At 39.8% G+C, this 21,378-nt stretch overlaps 4 protein-coding genes across 4 annotated transcripts; 3 read left to right on the top strand and 1 right to left on the bottom strand.

The window, feature by feature from the left end:
- The first annotated feature begins 1,550 nt into the window (after positions 1 to 1,550).
- LOC131682237 (putative nuclease HARBI1) lies at positions 1,551 to 2,855 on the top strand. Its single transcript, XM_058963588.1, has 4 exons — positions 1,551 to 1,687; positions 1,753 to 2,194; positions 2,252 to 2,396; positions 2,459 to 2,855. The coding sequence occupies exons 1-4, from the start codon at positions 1,551 to 1,553 to the stop codon at positions 2,839 to 2,841; spliced, it is 1,107 nt and encodes a 368-aa protein (XP_058819571.1). The 3' UTR covers positions 2,842 to 2,855.
- Positions 2,856 to 3,326: 471 nt separating this feature from the next.
- On the bottom strand, positions 3,327 to 4,443 carry LOC131681147 (uncharacterized). The gene is made up of 4 exons (XM_058961859.1): positions 4,430 to 4,443; positions 4,074 to 4,269; positions 3,861 to 4,020; positions 3,327 to 3,796 (listed from the first exon to the last, which is right to left on the bottom strand). Exons 1-4 carry the CDS (start codon positions 4,441 to 4,443, stop codon positions 3,327 to 3,329), a joined length of 840 nt encoding a protein of 279 aa, XP_058817842.1.
- Positions 4,444 to 4,887: 444 nt separating this feature from the next.
- On the top strand, positions 4,888 to 5,604 carry LOC131681146 (uncharacterized). Its single transcript, XM_058961858.1, has one exon. It carries the CDS (start codon positions 4,888 to 4,890, stop codon positions 5,602 to 5,604), a length of 717 nt encoding a protein of 238 aa, XP_058817841.1.
- Positions 5,605 to 6,747: 1,143 nt separating this feature from the next.
- LOC131681145 (uncharacterized) lies at positions 6,748 to 9,627 on the top strand. The gene has a single exon (XM_058961857.1). It carries the CDS (start codon positions 6,748 to 6,750, stop codon positions 9,625 to 9,627), a length of 2,880 nt encoding a protein of 959 aa, XP_058817840.1.
- The last annotated feature ends 11,751 nt before the right edge of the window (positions 9,628 to 21,378 follow it).

The raw sequence follows: 21,378 nt of genomic DNA, 5'->3' as shown, positions 1-21,378 counted from the left end.
ACATTTTATTTCAAAAACACGTTTGTTTCTTGATTTCTGGAAAAATAGTTTCTCAAAGATAAGCCGACTACAGTCGTGATTCGCTGGTTGGGCCACAGCCTCTGTTCAACTAACAAATTTGATTCGCTAGTTGGACAGACTGACAAATGTCAAATGTGACTCTCCAAAGAAGACATTAGTAGTGAGAGATTTTGACGTTCAGATGCTAGCGGAGGTCCAACTAAAAAGCAGTCAAGCTAAAGAGTGTCGCACCAGCGAATCACGACTGTATATAAAACACGAATTCTTGGTCATTAATACTTTGATTCCGTATGAATATAATACTTACAAAAAAAAACAAAAATGTTATACTTATTAATTTACACAAAAAAGACTATTTGGGTCATTTTTGTTGTTCTCTTTTATCTTGAAACAAGCTGTTTAGAGCAGGGCCGTTCTTGCACTGAACCCCTCATATTTCAAAATGCAAGGAACATCATATGTTAATGGATGCTGTTAATGAGTTCTACATCCTTATTAATTTTTTTCAGGTCAGAAATGTATAGCAAGAATACCATAAACACAGAGAACAGACATCCACGATCGAACAAGTATATTAATAAAACGTGTGTAAACATTTGAATTTATATACGATAAAACACTAGCGCCGCCGCACCAACCTATCCCAACTATCCGTCAAATCCATTCCGAAACCGGTTCGAAATCCTGAATGGATTCAATATGGATTCTGGCTTCAAGGAAACAACCGATTCCGACTCAATCGGTTAATGCCTTTGAGATGAAATTCATACTGAATCCACTCAGAATTTCGAACCGGCTCCGGACTGGTTTGACTGGGGGGAGGTATAACCGTCAATTCAGTCGAACTCATCCGCTAAAAAACATGACGACAGTAGCGCACCTGGTGAAGATATTCCAACAACCTTCGAAACCGTTAGGGATTTTTACACAAGTTGAATGATGAAGATGAACGTCTGTTCTCTGTGCCATAAACATATCTTCAGCGGCGTTCTGGTAACACACTTTTCTCCTGCAAACATTCTTCTAGGTTTCGGGATTTTTTAGACACAGTTTAAAATTCATCTACAATTCAACCATAATGTCTCTTAGGGCTGATTTCTTCACTCTCACTTAGTGCTTAAGCCAGGTTTAAACGTACTGGTGAACCTGGTTTAAAAGTTAAGCGAGGGTGAAGAAATCGGCCCTTAATTCATTACCTGATTTATGAATTCAGGATAATCTTTTTATTCTGGGTAAAGCAAATTTTTAAACTTTAATACTTAATACATGAAACTTTTCTTAAATCCTGAAGAATAAGAAAAATAGTTCTTGTAGCCATATAATAATTGTATACTTAACATTTACAACACTGCGAACTATATCTAATATTCTTCAAGTTACTTTTAAAAATAAATTTAATTTTTTTATTTTACGTTTACGTTTAAAGTTAGGACATACTGAAATGTTACGCTTGAATTAGAAAAACTAGAAAATTTTAAATTTTGATATCCTACGAAATTAGTCTTATAACCGTGATACAATCGAGAAATATGAGTTGTTTCGAGTTTTGGTACAGTGATGACGAGAATGAAGATACTGATGATGATTCTTTGGAACGTTCAGTGGTGCGCTTAGAACGACGAAAAATACGAGATAAGAGTAATCCTTTAGATTTGCCTCATGACGCGTAAGTCTCTATTCATCTTTCATATAGGGTCGATATCCATTCCTTCGTTTTCTAATTAATTCCAGTTTTATTAAGTATTTCCGGATTTCCAAGGATCTATTTAGCTACTTGCTAAATATTGTTGAAAGCAAATTGGGTGGCACCATTGGATCTGCTTCGGTGTTACCAATCATTAAGTTATCAGCCGCATTGCGGTTCTTTGCTGAAGGTAGCTACCAAAAAGGAGTAGGAAACGATGTGTTCGTGGGGATGGCACAACCAACGCTATCAAGATCGTTGTCTTCTATAATTGACATATTTGAAACCGAAATTTGTGCTACTGCAATAAAATTTCCCACGGATGAAGCAGAAAGAGATGAAATTAAAATGGCATTCTACGAAAAAACTGGATTTCCAGGAATAATAGGGTGTGTCGACGGCACTCATGTGAAAATTGTTGCACCTAATTCGAACATTCAACATCTTTACTATAATCGAAAAGGCTTCCATAGTTTGAATGTTATGCTTGTAAGTTTTTGTAAGTTTTAAATAACAATCATAAAAAGTTCACTCCTATTTAAAAAGGTATGTGATCACAAACTGAGAATCCGCTACGTAGATGCAAACAATCCTGGTTCTAATCATGATTCCTTCATATGGAACAGTAGTCTTCTGGATACAATGTTGCATGAGATGTACCAAAACGGCGAACAAAATACCTGGCTGTTAGGTAGGAATACGCGCTAATGTATAATATATAATTACTAATTCACAATAAAATTTCGATTACAGGCGACGCCGGATATCCGCTGAAGCCCTATCTGATCACCCCTTTTCGATCTACTACAAGAACTCCAAGTTCTGAAAATCAAACTATATTCAATGAAATACATTCAAAAGCAAGAATGACTATCGAACGAGCAATCGGAGTATTGAAAAATGTATTTCGATGTAGCTTAGGTGCTCGGCAGTTACATTACAAACCGGAAAAGGCTGCAAAGATTGTAAATGTGTGCTGTGCATTACATAATTTGAGGCTTCGATTTAATGTGCCACTAGATGGTGAAGATTGGCAGCCCATTGAGAATGACGAACATGTTGATCCTGTAGTGGAAGATGAAAGTCACATGTCTGCCGATGATATTAGAAGAACAATTATGATGTCGATTATATAAAAGTCATTGCGTATTCCGTCAAATAACCAAACTTATATTAAGTTAGTTAAATAAAGAAAAATGTCTGAAATAATTTGTAGAGTAAATATTATAATGCAAATGTATTCATTAATTCAACATTAATCAAAAACTCTTCGACCAAGGATCAATAATCAATCAATCAATAACAGCATACAAGGTTTTCAGATCAGTGTCGGAGTGTGAAATATGACTCAGTTTTCCGATCGTACATATACTGCTCCCTAAAACCATACTTCCATCACACAGAGAACTGACACAACTCACACGCAGACGCATCCACATTTGTACACATGCATCACACACACGATTGTATACACACACATAATACAGTCACACATCACTACGACTGAAACTTACACAAGTTTAAAACAAAATTTTGTGTTTTTATAAATGATTACTTCAATATTTTTTATTTCATTTTAAGTTCATCACACGTTTTCTTTTATTTAATATTTGTTCTTCCCTCAAATGTTCGCTTGTTCCATCAACTCTAATTTCCTCTTTTTATAGTCGAGCACAGCCATTTTGTACTGGATGTACTCCGCGTGCTGCTTTTCTTTCATCAAATTTCTTTCTTTTTCCAGCTTCAATCGCTTCTCCTCTAAATAATAACATTTTCTGGAATATCTGGCTATATCGTTAACATTATCTTTAATATCCTTTAAGTATTCCGTCTGCGCCTTCAAAAATCCTTCTCGCTTATCCGACCTATGCTCGCGACGTTGCGTTATTGTTTCCTGCGTCTGGATGTCTTCGCCGATTTCCTCTTCAATCATCACATTTTCATCCGGATGAGATGCAAAGTCTCGATCGTGGTCGTTCACTACCGGAAGATTTTCTTCATCGGATGATTCAGGTGATACAGTGTTCTGTTCCGTAGGTCCTCCCAAAGACGTCGATGTGCTCGCAATCGGTTCAAGGCCATATACGCTGCCTGTTATAAAAAAAATTGAGCACTCTTCAAATTGCACTATAATGAAATTTTATGTAATAATTACCTGTAATGTTCACAGCAGTATCTAACGACAAAAGAGCGATCACCGACTCCTCACAAGATGAGAATTGCTGCATTTTATTTTTTCCTCCTCCTGTGGCTCGCGATTCATTGCGGTTGTGGGACAGTTTGCGTTTCGTTTTAAGCTTAAAATCTGTCCATACCTGCAATAAAAACTACCATTAGTATCACACAATAAATATTTATGCATGCTTACCTTTTGCCGCTCCATCATTGAACGAGTCGGTGGGCCGAGGCTGTTTAGCTCCCTGCTTATGCGGTTCCACACCTCATTATACTTGGCCTTTGAAAAACAAGCAGCCTCTGCAAATTTTTGGCCCTTAGCCACAGCAGGTTGCTTCTCCATATGCTTCACTAAGCACTCGAACTGTTTTCTGTTCGTAACTTTCAACCTTGAAAAGAATGGAAAATTTTTCATCAATTTTCCTCATTTAATTTACGACGAAAATAAAAAATTTAATTAAAAAAAATTTGCAAATAAATTTTTCTTACGAACGAATTCTGAGCTCGTTTCAAATCGCAAATAAAAGGATAATCGATTAAATAACTCACCGTTTTGTCTCCATCCTTCTTTAAACACTATCGTAACCGAGAAAACCGACCGGATTTTGCTTTCGTACTTACCGGAAACGCAAACGATTTAAATGTTCGTACTACCTCGCATCTGTCACTTGGCTTACATGTATCGACTCTAAAAGTCACGGTGCATCGACTTTAGTCACTCAGTTACGACTGCAAGAATAAGGTGAGAGTTCATCGGTGTTCATCCGAAGTGACTTCTCTCACTGCATTCGCCTGTCAGAATCGCGCGACTCAAGTGAGTTGCGACGAGTCACCTCACTCGCCGCGCAGAATAGGGCCGAGAGTCTAAGCCAGGTTCATCCACCCATTCCAATCCAGTGGAAAATACTGGTGCTGGTACTGCACTTGGGCAGTCAGCATCAAATCTTTCCACTCCCGTCAACAAGAAGCAGAAGAAAAAACGGAAGCTAAAAGAGAAGCTTCGAGCAATGGAGCAACTCGGTGTTCTCGTCCATCGCCGCGGTATGGCCAAAGGTAAGGTAACCAAAATTTTATGTACCATTCAACCCCAACACGAAGACAATCTAGTGCTTAGTCAGGCACAAATTAAAGTGTACACCAAGAAATTGGAATCTGCTCAAAAGGAGTATGAAGCCCTGCAAGAGAAAATCTTGGAGCTGGTATCTGCTGAGGACATGGATGCTCATGACCAACACTTCGAAGCCTTCGACGATTTGTGTGACATGGTAGGAATCATCCTGGAGGAAAAGGGTGAATCTGGTGTGCCTATCGCAGCAAACTCCATTCCACCGAATGCTGCCACTTCACTGGTGATCCATCAACCTCTCAGAATGCCCATTCCCACTTTCGATGGAAGGTTTGAAAGCTGGCCGAAGTTTAAGGCAATGTTCATGGACCTAGTGGACAAAGCACCCGATCCGCCAGCTGTTAAGTTGTACCATCTCAATAAGGCATTAGTGGGTAGTGCAGCTGGTTTAATAGATGCGAAAACGATTAATGAAGGCAATTATGCACACGCTTGGGAAATTCTCGAGGAGAGGTACGAGAACAAACGACACGCCATCGACTGTCATATTCACGGCCTTTTGAATCTAACCAAAATGTCTAAGGAAACAAATGGCGAGCTCAGGAAACTGATAGATGAGTGCACAAGGCACAATCCGCAACTCAAGTCAAACCTATGAATGTTCAGAGTAAGGCATCTTTCGCCAAATCACATGCATCTACTGCATCCGCTGAATCCGAGTACAAATGCGACTTCTGTGGCAAGGGCCACCTAAACGACACTTGTCCAGAATTCAAAGCGCTTCCCTTACAGCAACGATTGTCTAAGGTCCGAGAACGAAACACTTGTTTTAATTGCTTAAGGAAAGGCCATCGCAGTAGAGATTGCCCTTCCGATAAAACATGCTTCAAATGCAATAGGAAGCATCACAGTCTACTCCACGCGGAAGAAAAAACAAGTTCTCCAGTAACAAAGGAGAGAAGTTCATCCAGAGAAGCTGATACTCAAACAGTTAAGAAACCGACGCAAGAGGCAAATCATCAGGAACAAACACAACTTACTGCTGCCACCTGTTCGAGTGTACTTCCAATACAGCATATACTTCTTCTCACAGCCGTTGTAGAAGTGATGGACAAAAACTACAAACCCCACCCGTGCAGAATTTTATTGGATAGTGGATCCCAAGCCAATCTGATTTTGCGGTCCATGATAAATGCATTAGGATTGCAGCAGTTTCCATTAAAGGTAACCGTAAAGGGAGTAAATAGCACGAAGAGCCATTCGTCAATGAGCAGCATAGTCCAAATCCGATCTAAATATTCAGACTTCAGAGCGAGTCTTCAATGTTTGGTGACGGACAACGTGACGGCAGACTTGCCCACTTCAAGCTTCGATGTTAGTAACTGGGTGCTTCCAACAGGTGTTCAACTCGCCGATCCGACGTTCCGTCAAACTGGCAAAATAGATATGTTGATTGGAAGCCAGTGGTTCCTGAAATTGCTATTGCCAGGAGAGATAACATTAGCCGAAAATCTTCCCGTACTTAGAGACTCAGTTCGGTTGGGTCCTGGGTGGCAGCTATGGAGGCGAGACAACATCTAACTACATAGTACATTCACATGCTGCAACGTTTGATGATTTGGATCAGCTTATCCGTCGATTTTGGGAGGTCGAAGAAGTTTCCAACGATGCACATGGTTCCAATGAAGAAGAAGAATGCGAGCAGCATTTCCTAAACACTCATCGACGAGATGCTTCTGGCAGATACATTGTTCAGTTGCCTCTCAAGGATTGTTTTAATGAGCTTGGCGACTCCAGAGCCATGGCGCTACGAAGATTCTACGCATTGGAGAGAAGGTTGAATCAGCATCCTGATTTGAAGCAGCAATACTCAGAGTTCATGAGTGAGTACGAAGATCTTGGACACTGCAAAGAGATCAATGAATTCAACGATCCACCACATATAAGCAAATGGTACCTACCTCATCATGCTGTTATTCGACCGTCAAATACAACCACTAAGTGTCGTGTCGTATTCGACGCTTCTGCAAAGGTGTTCGGCCTCTCCCTGAATGATGTCATGAAGATAGGTACTATTATTCAGAGCGACTTGCAATCAATCATCCTACGCTTCCGTGAACCTCGCTATGTTTTGACTACAGACATAGCAAAAATGTATAGGCAGATTGTTGTTGACGACTGCCACACTCCGTTGCAAAGAATATTCTGGCGGAAAGATTCATCGAGCGTCGTGCGTGTATTGGAATTAACAACGGTTACATACGGCACGGCATCTGCACCCTTTTTGGCCACAAGGGCCCTTAAGCAGCTGTCCATCGACGAACGAGATAAGTTTCCTATGGCAGCGGATATAGTCGACAAAAATTTCTACGTCGATAATGGCTTGTTTGGATACGACGACTTATCACAAGCACGCGATGCGCAAAACCAATTGATTCACTTGCTGAAGGCCGGTGGATTCCATTTGCACAAATGGTCATCGAATAGTTTAGAGCTGTTGGAGACCATTCCTGAAGCGGATCGAGAGCAGCTAGTAAGTTTTGAAGAATCCGGAGCCAACGAAGTCATTAAAATGCTTGGATTAATGTGGAATCCTTCAACGGACGAGCTGCTGTTCGTATCAATGCCCACCTGTGATATAGAAACGCCAACCAAACGACAAGTTTTATCCTTGATAGCCAGAATGTTTGATCCTTTGGGGTTGGTGTCTCCAGTAGTTATCATTGGCAAACTTCTTATGCAGCAAACCTGGAAGGAAAACATTGATTGGGATGAACAAATTACAGGAGAGTTGTTGAAAAATTGGAAATACTTCCTTGTCGCTATCGCCGGAATCAATCAACTGCACATACCACGTCAAGTATTGGTGACCAATGCTGCATACTTTGAGCTGCATGGCTTTGCGGATGCTTCTCAAGGTGCATTAGGAGCCTGTGTCTACATTCGATCCGTGATCCCTGGTCTGGATGCCATAGTTAAACTACTTTGTGGGAAATCGAAGGTAGTTCCAAAGGCAGCTCTCACAATTCCTCGCAAGGAACTTGCGGCTGCGTTACTGCTGCATCGTCTCGTGCGAAAAATTATTTCTTCCTCGAATTTGCTTTTCAGTGCAATCGTGTTGTGGTCTGACAGCCAAGTGGTTCTCGCATGGTTGAAGAAAAATCCCAGCCTACTAGAAATTTTCGTGCGAAACAGAGTATGTGAAATTATCTCTACTGAGAATGATTTTGAATGGAGATACGTAAAAACTTCCGAGAATCCAGCCGATGTGGTTTCTCGGGGTCAATCAGCCATTAAGTTAGCAACGAACAATTTATGGTGGAGTGGTCCATTGTTCTTGAAAAGTGATCCTTACGAGATTGAAACTCCTACCCAACTATGCGATGATGATATTCCAGAAATGAAGTGTGTTGCCGTGGTGCATACGGTTGTGCGTTATGAAAAATTACCAGTTTTCCAAAAATTTGAATCTTTTCGTAAATTACAAAGAGTTATTGCATATGTTCTACGATTCTGCAAGAACGCGAAGGAGAAATCAGCGGAAACCCGTATCCTGAAAAAATACCCTACTATGACCGAGATGAACGAATCCATGAAGGTAATTGTTAGAGTGATTCAGTATCAAGAGTTTGCAGATGAGATAGCCCGTTTGAAATCAGGTGTGCAATGCAAGAGATTGTACAATTTGAATCCTGTTATCGACGAAGAGATGCTAAGAGTTGGCGGTCGACTTCGACATTCCCAACTACCATTTTCCAGCAAACACCAGTGGATTTTACCAAATCGCAATAATGTAGTTGACAGTCTAATTAATGCATTTCACCGTGAGAATCTGCATATAGGTCCTACCGCTCTTTTAGCAACTCTTCGGCGTCAGTTTTGGGTTCCGAATGGTCGTTCTGCTGTGCGTAAGATCACTCGTAGCTGTGTCCAGTGCTTTAAGACCAAACCGACAACGGTAGGCCAGTTCATGGGTGACCCGCCAGCCAGTCGTTGTGAACGAGCACCCGCTTTTCAAAAGGTTGGACTCGATTATGCTGGACCTATTCTTTTGAAGCAAGCTGGACGAAGGGCAGTTGCTGTTAAGGGGTACATTTGTATCTTTGTGTGTATGGTGACCAAGGGTATTCATCTGGAGGCAGTCGAAAGCCTATCAACCGATTCATTCATCGCAGCGTTACACCGGTTCGTATCCCGACGAGGAGTACCAGAGGACATGTTCTCTGACAATGGGACCAACTTCGTTGGTGCAAAGAACCAACTGCATGAATTGTACCAAATGTTTAAACAGCAGTTAACGGAAAGGAAGCTGTTTGAATTTTGTCAACCTAGAAAAATTAACTGGAAAATGATTCCACCAAGTGCTCCTCACATGGGGGGAATATGGGAGGCAGGTGTAAAGAGTGCCAAATCCGTACTTAAAAGAGTATGCCATACTACTACCCTTAACATGGTAGAGTTCTCTACACTTCTCTGTCAAATTGAAGCTGTTCTAAACTCTCGGCCTCTTTATGCTCATTCCGATGATCCAGCTGATCCTGAACCGCTTACTCCGGGACATTTTATGATCGACCGTCCATTAACGTCCATACCGGAGCCAACATATGAAGAGATTCCAGTGAATAGACTTTCTCGTTGGCAATATGTCCAGCAACTTCGACAAAACTTTTGGAAACGATGATCCCGAGAGTACCTTATGGAATTGCAGACCAGAACCAAATGGACAAAGAGGACATGCAATATTGCACCAGGCATGGTGGTAATAATTAAAGAAAATAATTTACCACCACAATCTTGGAAACTTGGAAGAGTTGAGCAAACTTTCCCTGCTGAAGACGGTCTGGTACGAGTAGTGGATTTGCGTACAAAAACAGGAATCCTACGACGTCCAATTCACAAACTAGCTTTGCTCCCGATTCTTGACAACGCTGAATCTTCAAGTTCTTCAGGCAGGTTTTTCAAATCATCTCGGGGGGAGGATGTTCGAGCCGACATCTCGAATGAACTATGTAATAAAAATTGATGCACCCCTTGCGTGTCTACCGTATTGATGACAGCAACGCGACAACCCCTTGGTGGGCAAAAACAAGCGCGCGAATTTTACGCGCGCGACCGATGGCGTCCTTTTTTGTGTTAAATAGAGCAGAAGTAAGAGCAGAAATCATCAGTTTAATTCTAGCTTTCAACATGTACAGATCAAAGGTTAAGTAAATAAATGTGAAAAGTACCCTGAAAGTTTTATTAAGTGCTAGTGCTCCTTTCGGTTTAAGTGTCCGCCCAGAATTCTACGGAAATTGTCCCTGATGCATGTATACAGTCCACTGAGCGAACATATGTTCTGGAATAGATTACCTCAAAATAATGAATAGCCGTTAACGGATTCTACAGGAATCTTGAGCATGGAATCGTGAGAAGAACTCCATTAAAAATTCAACGAATTTCATTAAAATCCTGAAGAGGACTTCGATAAAATCCTCGGTCGGATATCGTAAAAACATTGAGAGAAGTGCTAAGCAGGACTCGAAACATATTCTGAGATGAATTCCACTAAGTGCATCATTGGTTGATCCATATTCCACCATTTTTTGCAACTTTGGTAACTGAATTTTCAAACTAATTGAAAAATATATCGAAAATTTCATGAAGCTTAGTTGCTTCCTTGTCTACCAAAAATCATGTGAATTAGCTTTGCATGACATATATAAAGTTTCAATTTGAGAAAACAATTTTCACTTATAAAAACCAACTTAATACACCTTGAAATGAGATGAGACATTTCTTACACATATCACTTTTGGATATTAGTTTGCAGAACTCATGTACCCGGATAAAATTTTACAAAAGCCTTTGCCCTACAAACAATCACGATACAATAAATATTATAGTTATTACTGTTACAACATTGTTCGACGTAGAGTTCTCGCAGTATATTTACAATAAAATATCATTTAACAATCAATTTTACAGTTCAGCAAAAAATTGATACAGTAAATTCACATTAAATTTCGCTGTTTTCGAGAAAAAAAATGTATGGAGAAAAATCGATTTTTAATATGTTAAGATGCTTAACCACCCCCTTTTTTAATGTAAAAGTTTATTGAATTTACTGAATAAACGTTGTTTGAACTTTGAATTGAAATTTACTGAATAAACGTCAAAGTTTATTATTTTTGTATTGCAGCATAACACTAGAACTTACTGTAAATTATAATATAATTACTATACTATCGCAGTGAAAATCATGGTTTTGTTATTGCACATTTCCATTCGGGTAGGCAGCCAACAGTTTCTAGTCCTGCACGAATAAAACCTCGAATAAACTGAATCAATTATAGAAAATCCATAAATCGAACAAAATAAAAAATAAAGCATAAAATTAATAGAATGATTAATATAAATCAAATTATTAAAATACGTAAATCAAATAAGATTAAGTCATGAAATGAAAAATTAGGCAATATTTAAAAATATTAATTTTAATTAATAGAATAAATTAAATTGGCTCAAACTAAAACATTGAATGAAATAAATAAGAAGTATGACTGATCATGAAATCAATAAAATAATAGAAATGAATCAAATGGATCTAACGACGAATCAAGTGAATTAAATGAATCAAATGAATCAAATGAATCAAATGAATCAAATGAATCAAATGAATCAAATGAATCAAATGAATCAAATGAATCAAATGAATCAAATGAATCAAATGAATCAAATGAATCAAATGAATCAAATGAATCAAATGAATCAAATGAATCAAATGAATCAAATGAATCAAATGAATCAAATGAATCAAATGACCCAAATGACTTAAATGAAACAAATAAAGCAAATGAAGCAAATTAACCAAATGAATCAAATGAATGCAAATACTTTAGTTCAATCCAATGAATACAATGAATCAAATGAATGAAATGGATAAAATTAATAAAAAGATTGGAATGAATCAAATGAATAAAACATTAACAATAAAAAATGAATGAATGAATTGAAATGAAACAAACGAATCTAATGAAAAGAATTGAATGAATGAACAAAAAAAGTGATAAAATGAGCAGATCAAAATAAATTGATTAAAATGAAAAATTAAACGATGTCAAACAGTTATACATTAAAAGTTAAACAATTGGTGTCAAATAAATAATTTGGATGAGAAGAAATAAAACTGAAAAAAGTCAGATTATTAACCCTCCGGAAGTCGCGCAAATGGCTCACTGAATGAACAGCCGCTGATGCGCTAATACGAGTTCGCTTGATTTTCAGAGTAGCGTGCACTCAGTGCACTAGCGCGACTGCCGGAAGGTTAAAATGAAGAAACTGAATAAAATGTATGAACTGGAAAAAAAAAACAAATAGAATGCATAGAATGAAAACAGTGAATAAAATAAATGATATGAATAAAATGTACGGAAAAAATAAGCTGATCAGAGTGAATCCAAAGATTGAAACAAGTAAAATATATAAAATATAAATATATGAACAAAATGAACAAAAAGAATAAAATGAATGATTATATACTTAAAATTAGTCAAATATTTAAATTTTATAAAATAAACAAGACGAATGAAATCCATGAAATGGAAAAACTAAAAAATTGACACTTAGAATGAAATTAATAACAATGAATGAAGCGGATAGTACGAATTTGAGAATAATTGAATCAGAAAGTTATGCTTTGTTTTCCAACAATCCTATTATTTGAATGGCTAATTGATATACAATGAACTTTCTAGGGCTTCCATTTTTTTGTTTTCACCTTTTCGGATTCTTTTCTTGACGGCGCCGTTCAAGATTATTTGGTGTTTCTACTTTATTGATGGACCTTAATTAGTTATCAGGAACCTGGAGCGTTCAATTTGTTTTGGAATTCAAAGTTATCTTTTTGGTCACATACTCGCGAGAAAATGATTCTTGTAAAGAATACGTAAATACGCGCAGCTCGAAATAGTAAAGTGAGACAAGGTAACATGTGCTTTCAATCCCTTTAAACAGAGAGTGACTGATGGAGAATGCGATTCGTGAATGGTAGATATTTCAAAGTTTTCTTTGCATTGAAGTAAATAGTGTGAAGTGTCTTGGCTATGTCGATAGCACAAAAGCCGTGCCTTCTGTTGATTATAATGCAGTCTCTTTCCAGTCATCCTTATATCTTGCGTATTCCCTATGCTATATTCCTCACTAAGAAGTAAAAATTGGGTAAACACCAATCTTTCTCCCAAAGGTGAAAATTTTTGGTGAAACTACTCTTTGTACGTGAAGGGCACAGATCATAATTTAATAAAATCATGGGTGCGTTCCAATTTCGTCTCATCAAAAACCGACACTAACTTATTGTCGGAATAGATTAGCGCCAGCTTGACGCTAAATCCCAAAACGGAAACACTATTAATGTTTCCAAACAAACGACTGGTCAAACATGATGTCCTGTTAGACTAGAAGCTCTGTTAGACTGATGAGACAAAACAAAGCCGGAACTTTTCTTGATTTAGCAGGCTCATGCGAAAGCACTATGCTTGCATATTGTTTCGCACGGAATTCTTGTTCAGGAAATATGGATAAATGAGTACTATACAAACCAATGCTATGAAACAGAAATAGTTCAAACTATCAGCATGTAGCAGCAAAAATGTAGTCAGATCAACTATCTGTCCAATGCGCAAACTCTGATTCTAATCCTCGCTAATTTACCTGTACAATATGTATACCTGAGGTGATCGTGAATAGTAATAACATTATTGATATTCTAATTATATGTTCTGAAGTATTGATTACCTTGGAAGCTCTATGTACCTTGAACTATCAAATTAATAGTTCCGACGATGCTACTGTAGCATTTTAAGCATCGTTAAACAGTAACAATACGATTATCTCGTCACAATACACGGGAACAGAAATGAAAAGATTCATTCAGTGCAAATGATTGAATCTATCAGTAAACATATTGCATCCGTACATTTTAATCGGTAGGCAATATTAGCCATCTCCTGCAATCTGCACATAATCTTGCCGCCGGGCCGGGGCGCTAACAATCAGTCGACGTGGCATTCCGTACCTGGTGTGTACCTGCAGGAAATACTATCAGGGAGACATTATTGCAAGCTGATGCCAATCTGGCGATGTGCGGAGTACTATGGGGTGAAAGCTTGCATGATGTTTTAAAAAATATGGGTTTATTTAGCACAGAAAAAATGTGGAATATTGCTTTCTATTTGATTAAATAATTTCGCCATACCCTGAAATCTATTTTTTATTGACAAACATGTATTATAACACTTACCCTAGTACACTCCTAAGTTGAATCAGCGAGTTTCAGTGACGAAGACAGAAAAGCGCAAAACGATGAAAGGCAAACACCAATAAACTAACCCATTCAGATTTATAGTGATATTCATACCCCCGGTTTATGTCTTGCACAAAGCCAACTTTGATTGCCATGTTAAACTTTATCGACAGTTACCCTTTGCTTTAATAGTAAAGCAAAATTGCTATGACAATTTTTCCATGAAAAGAAAACACGCAAAACTAACACCAATCCAACTGCAATCCAAAGCATATTAAATTGGGTAATTTGGCCAAATTAATCCTCCAACGATTTGTTGCGCAGGGAAACGCCATAAATTAAGATCCATTTGCTTCTCCCCGCAGCAGAGACCCCAACGAAATATAAATAAAAAAACAACAATGGCACACGAACGAGCAGCAACACTAAGCTGAATTTAATAAACTGCAATTTAAATGTACTTAACTGCTTTCCCGGAAGTACACGAACAGAGAAGCGGAGCGGGCAACGAACGGTTGTAAATAAATTTTCGCCACGGGTCTCGCTTTTAGTGTACAATAAAAAAAAAAGTTGAATTAACTGAATCTATGTTCACGACACGGTCCCAAAGACGAAACCGGCTTAATGTAACGCCATGAACACTACGGTAGTTGCCCTGGATGGTGTCGTGCTAGCGATAAGAAAAAGTTTATGCAAATAAATGCAAGTTTTGCTTGGACTATCAAAAGCGGACGTCGTGGGCGAGCGGAAGTTGTAAAGAATGCTGCAAACAAAGTAGGACTTTGTTTCGATGCCTTGTTTGGACAACTAGGAGTTAAGTTTTATTTACTGTTCAAACGATTCATTATTGGAACATACTAAATAATGGCACGCGTTAAAGTTAAATGCCACCGAAATACCCGAAGATTAACGGAGTGCAAACTTCGTTAATTTCGCGGGATTTCTTTTCATTTATCACTTTTATATGCAGCAGAAATGCAGACACTGCTTTTAGGACTGCCACACTTTTAAACATTAGCGGCATTGTTTCAAACTTCCACTCTCAACGAACAAACGATACGGGAAGACCGGGAAGTTTTCGCCGGCTCAAGAATTGCTGCGCCAAGTCAGAATATTTATCAAAAATTGAAAGCCAGCGTCTTTTGGTTTTTCTATTGAAAAGTTTTCCATTAACACAGCATCAGTATTTGAGCAGAGTCTCGCTCGGACACGACAGCAACACCATTAAAATGCTATTATTTTCAGCAGTGGGAAATTATATCGCATGACGGAAAGTACATTCCGCTTAATAGCAAAAGTTTGCCAGCTACTGTTGGGCGGAAAGTTTCGGCGCAGCGTTTTTGTTCGCTCGACGGACAAATCACTCACCGGTAAATCAGCCAGTGACGGACGCTCATCAATTTAGCATCCAATCAATTTCCGCCAAACTTCCCCGTCCCGAAGTCTGTCTGACCACACCGGTGGCTGCCGGGGCGAAAATTCAATTTTCCAAAAAGAAACTTGAACCATGAATGTGAATACGACATGAGTTTCACTCTGGGGGGCGGAAAAACTGAGACGTAGTGCTTCATATCTCATAAATTTGAAAGTTTCACCTTCTCAGCCTGGGACGGAATCGGGTCGCAGCGGAACTAAGGAATGCTCCGGACATAAAACATTCAGGTTTATGCATATTGCATGCACTTCCTGCAACCTGGTCCCGCATACCCGAGCTGCCGGTACAAGGTGTCGCTGCATCACCCAAAAAGTACATTGAGAAAAGGGGAGGGTGGGAAATTTTTAATAGCCAGCTACTTCAAAGCTGAACGAAAATTGGACGCTTTCAGCTTTTCAGGTAGATATTTATTATCCTTAGAAAAGGTAGTTTACGACTTTACTGTGCCGATATCGTTACGGGAAACGCTGTTTTAGTTGTATCACAGAGAACTGACATAAAAATTAAGTTTTTAATGTGATTAACAGTCGGAATCACAACGGATGTAAAGTACCTACGAGTCCTCTTGGATCTATATTAAATTTTTTAGGAGAATAAGGCATTTTTTGATTTTGACGAAGACCGAAGTAAGCTTTGATACCAGGCGGAAGGAAAAAAATATCGGTGCGCAATTTTTATGTCAATGTTAATGAGAAAATTGAATCAGAAACGGTAGAACTTGTTCGTGTTTTATGAGATATGGTCCGATTATATAGTGTTGGCTCCCGTCAGAAATTTTCTTGTTCGACGTGCTGATTTACAATTTTTCCGGAAAACCAGTAACCAAGAAGATCATATTGGTTCCGCAGCACTCGGATCTACAAGTGGATTTCTCTTCGTTCTGCGTGGATTGCGACAAAAGACGCTATTCGGACACAGGATTGAATAGAGACGTATTGTCGTAGAAGGTGTTTTGGCAGTACATAGGGTAGAGAAAAGACCTTTGCATACTGTGTTGTGGTAGTCATCCCCCTGGTTTGTAGGATTATTGGGTACATTTATACACGGCAATACGTACAGGCAGTTAACAGTGTAGGAGGACGGAGGAAGAGATTAAACTGTCATTCGAAGTATAGAAATCTAAATTACAAGCTGTTCTTATCAAACTAAATCTAAATCTAAAGTTTTCTCTTCTTAACCTAAATAAAATTACTAAAAATATCGGTGTAGGAAGTGCAGATTAAAACTTATAACTACTTATTAAAACGTAAGTTAACCTAAACATGCAATATATTTACTTAAGCTAATATGAGAACAATATACAGGCCATAGATTTTCCGGAACTGTTCCACGTGGTGTGCGTTGGATTTCGGATCGCTAACATATAGTTATATGAGGTCAGTACAGAACAAATTTGTATTTACTAAATAGATAGCCATATATCAGACAAATTTCCAACAGCCGATCATCAGAAACCCGGTCAGAGCGATTTGCGGACCGGTTGTAACAGCCCTTTGAGGGAACAAAAGGAGAAACAAAATTTGTAAGAATTCCGATAAATTGAAATAATGAAACTAAAACTAATTGAAATAAAACATTTCAGCTTTAAGCTGCCAACTAAAAAAGGCTGCTCTAAGGATTGTTAATCCTCACATCCGAACATACTGGATGTCGGTGAGACCATTTCATGTACCTTTGCCAAGTATTTTGAATATCATTGCAATGTAGTCCGTAATAAGCAATAACATTTTTCAGCGATTTATTTGACAATTTTCATTATTTATATACATGCTAAGATTATTTCTGCGACCTAGATATTAATTAGAGTTCTGAATGAAAGAGGTTTAACTTATAGTGAGAGTGAACATTAGAGTGACAGAAAAAAAATGACCCCCATCGGCCCACCCCTAAGTCGATTCCTAGTCCCACCAGGAGTGTCTGCTCCAAATTTGAGCCAAATCGAACAAGTCTAGCTACCGGACCAACGTGCTTGAAGTTTGTATGGGATTTTTCGACAATTTACATGGAGAAAACCCTCTTGCTCACATTGTCGCCGCTAGGTGGCACTGTATACATCAGATTATCACCAAAAGTGAAACTTAAGAAGATAATTTTATTATCTACAACTTTGTTGAAGACTGCAAAGCGATCCGACTCCAACAGGAAAAGTTATTAAACTTTTAACGAAGTGATGTCTGAGTCAGTTTTGCATGGGGCCTAGCAGTGCATGATAGTGTATCAGTACTAGGTTCTAACAAACTAAACATTTTTATGCAATAATGGTTAGATTTAGCTGAATAGTATGTTCAGAAGAATTGTAGTACATAATACGAGTTATGTTTTGGTTAGAAAATTGTAGTTCCACATCTGACCGCATAGATGGCGCCAACACTAACTTTTCAACGAAGAGAGATAGAAATTAGGTGTCTTCTACAAAGTTGTAGAACAGGAATATTGCAGTAATTCTTCCAAACATCTCGATATTCTATCTCTCTCCGTTGAAAAGTTAGTGTTGGCGCCATCTATGCGGTCACAGATTGAACTAAAATTTTCTAACCAAAACATAACTCGTATTATGTACTGCAACTCTTCCGAACATACTATTCAGCTAAATCTAACCATTAATCCACAAAAATGTTTAGTTTGTTAAAACCTAGTACTGATACACTACCATGCACTGCTAGGCCCCATGCAAAACAGACTCAGACATCACTTCGTTAAAAGTTTAATAACTTTTTCTATTCGAGTCGGATCGCTTTGCAGTCTTCAACAAAGATGTAGACAATAGAATTATCTTCTTAAGTTTCACTTTTGGTGATAATCTGATGTATACAAAGCCACCTAGCGGCGAAAATGTGAGCAAGAGGGTTTTCTCCATGTAAATTGTCGAAAAATCCCATACAAACTTCAAGCACGTTGGTCCGGTAGCTAGACTTGTCCGATTTGCTTTAAATTTGGAGCAAGTACTCCTGATGGGACTAGGAATCGACTCAGGGGTGGGCCGATTGAGTTTTCAAAAATTCATTATTTTTCTGGGCAGTCTAGTGAACATACTAAAAGAACAAAATATGGAAAAAATGGTTAACAACAAATATTATTTGAAAATCACTCGTATCCCAGGTGACGGAAATTGTTTATTTTCGGCAATTGTACATCAAATTACAGGCAAATATTACTTCATATTTTACTTATACTGATAGAATTTTATACGAATGTCCAAGATAAAACTGTCAAATAAATGATAAAATAATAGTGATAGTGATAAATTTCCGTAGGTTTGGATTTTTCTGATAACCTTCACAAGGAAGCGGTAAGAATAATGCGCGTCACGATGGTACAGCATTTGAGGTTGTATCAAAACGATTATAGAGACTCAATAATTATGGAAGAATTAGAACAAGGGGAAAGATGGCCAGGTGATCAGTCAAGACAAGCAACAATAATTGAACGCCGACTACTTGCCTTGGAGAAAAATGGGGGTCTGGGGAGGTTCGGAGATAATAAGAGCAGTAAGGGACTATTTTGGAGTGACAATAAGAGTTTTCGCCGAGCAATTCCCGCCAATGATTTTTGAAAGTCAAGCAAATGTGTATGATGCGATAAATCTATTTTATAATGGAATGGACCATTACGATAGTGTTACCAGTGTATTGGAAATTGCACAAACGAACCGAGAGATGCAGCATAATATCGTAGATAAGCATATTTTATTTTTTTTTTTTTTACAATGGAGAAGACCTTTATGTCCTAGCCCAGTACACGTGCTAACGGTAGGGTCCAATCTACCACACGGGGTGCACTGGGGGCGTGTCGGACTCGAATGGTGACCAGCCATTAATACCGACTAAACTCCATTGGGCTCCGCCATCATTCCTCCCAGGAACTACCTCTCGGTATTACTTCTGGGGGGATGGCTGTACTAAATGTACTCATTCACTCTCACTCACGCGATCATACATCCTGTATGAGGCTTACTTGGGTGCTCTCTCAATCACACTTTGATTCACTCTCAAACACTCCCACATGAGGCTGACTTTTGTGCTCACCTTTTACGTTCCATGCGAGGCTGACTTGTGTGCTCACCTTACTCATTCCTTGCTAGGCTTACTTTTGTGCTCGCCCTACCCATACCATGTGAGGCTGACTTGGGTGCTCACCCTTTCACTCCTCTGCCACGCCATGAGGCATCGATAGCTTAGTTCCAACATACTACGCTACGACCCTCCCGTCTTGGCATGAGGCAGTCCACTTATACGCCTATACACTCTTCTGTCTTGCTTCGGGGTGGCTGGGTTTACCCCTTACGCGGTTGCCATTCGCTGCGCCAACCTACCTCGGCATAAACAGACCATTCACTCTCTTATTTTGCGCTTGGCCTTTTTTTGCTCCAACTAACCAATCACTAGTTAGCCGTGCCCGCCGTCTGTTGCTCGGTTCGCCAGATTACCTGTAGCCTACTGGCAATCTGGATGGTAGCAGCCGAGACTGCGTTCCACTTCTCCACCGTTTGACACATCCGCTGAATAAGGGTATCCGGGGTTGTGTCCCAGCCACAGACGTCAAGCATTGCTCTTCTTTCGACGTCGAACCGATGACATACGAACAGTATGTGTTCGGCAGTTTCATCTACACCTGGGCAGTCCGGGCAGACTGGGACCTCCGCGTGTCCGAACCTGTGGAGGTACTGACGGAAACAGCCATGGCCTGACAGGAATTGTGTCAGGTGGAAATGAACTTCCCCATGGGGTCTTCCCACCCAGCTCGATATGCTAGGTATCAGCCGGTGGGTCCACCTACCTTTCGAGGAGTTGTCCCACTCACGCTGCCATCTGGCGACCGAGGTCACCCTGGTGCGCTCGCGGGCTCCCCTATTTCCACGTAGCTCAAAGCACTCCTCATCTTCCCGAATGACCAGCCCGACTGGCATCATGCTCGCTATCACGCAGGATGCATCGTGTGATACCGTGCGGTAGGCAGATATCACTCTGAGGCACATCACGCGGTAGGTGCTCTCCAGTTTCTGTAGGTAACTGGTTACCCTCAGTGCTCTTGACCATGACGGGCCGCCGTACCTGAGGATAGATACGGCAACGCCTGCCAGTAACCTACGTCTACTGGCGCACACCTTTGAGCTGTTGGACATCATTCTCGATAGTGCCGCAACAGCAGTCGACGCTCTCTTGCACGTATAGTCGACATGGCTGCCGAAGGTCAGCTTGTCGTCTATAATGACTCCGAGAGACTTCAGACTTCGCTGTGAAGTGATCGCGACTTCTCCCACATGGATAACTGCATGTTGTGCCGACTTGCGGTTGCTGACGATAACTACCTCCGTCTTATGATGAGCGAGCTCCAGGCCTCTTGCGCTCATCCATTCCTCCACCGTGCTAATCGCGTGTTCTGCGGTTAGTTCTACCTCAGGAATTGACTCCCCGTAGACCTCCAAGGTTACGTCGTCGGCAAAGCCGACGATCTTGACCCCAGGAGGGAACTTCAGTCTCAGAACCCCGTCATACATGAGGTTCCATAGCACCGGGCCTAGGATCGAGCCCTGCGGGACTCCGGCGGTAATCGGAACCCTTTTCTGACCGGCATCGGTCTCGTATAGCAGTACGCGGTTTTGGAAGTAACTTTCCAGGATCCGGTACAGACCCACCGGTAGGCTAAGCCGGTGTAACGAGAGCGCGATGGCATCCCAGCTTGCGCTGTTGAATGCGTTCTTCACGTCAAGTGTC

The sequence above is a fragment of the Topomyia yanbarensis genome, chromosome 2 (genome assembly GCF_030247195.1).
Source record: "Topomyia yanbarensis strain Yona2022 chromosome 2, ASM3024719v1, whole genome shotgun sequence".
Classification (NCBI taxonomy): Eukaryota; Metazoa; Arthropoda; class Insecta; order Diptera; family Culicidae; genus Topomyia; species Topomyia yanbarensis.
The sequence above is the reverse complement of the archived record's forward strand: the minus strand, read 5'-3'. Positions and strand labels throughout refer to the sequence as shown.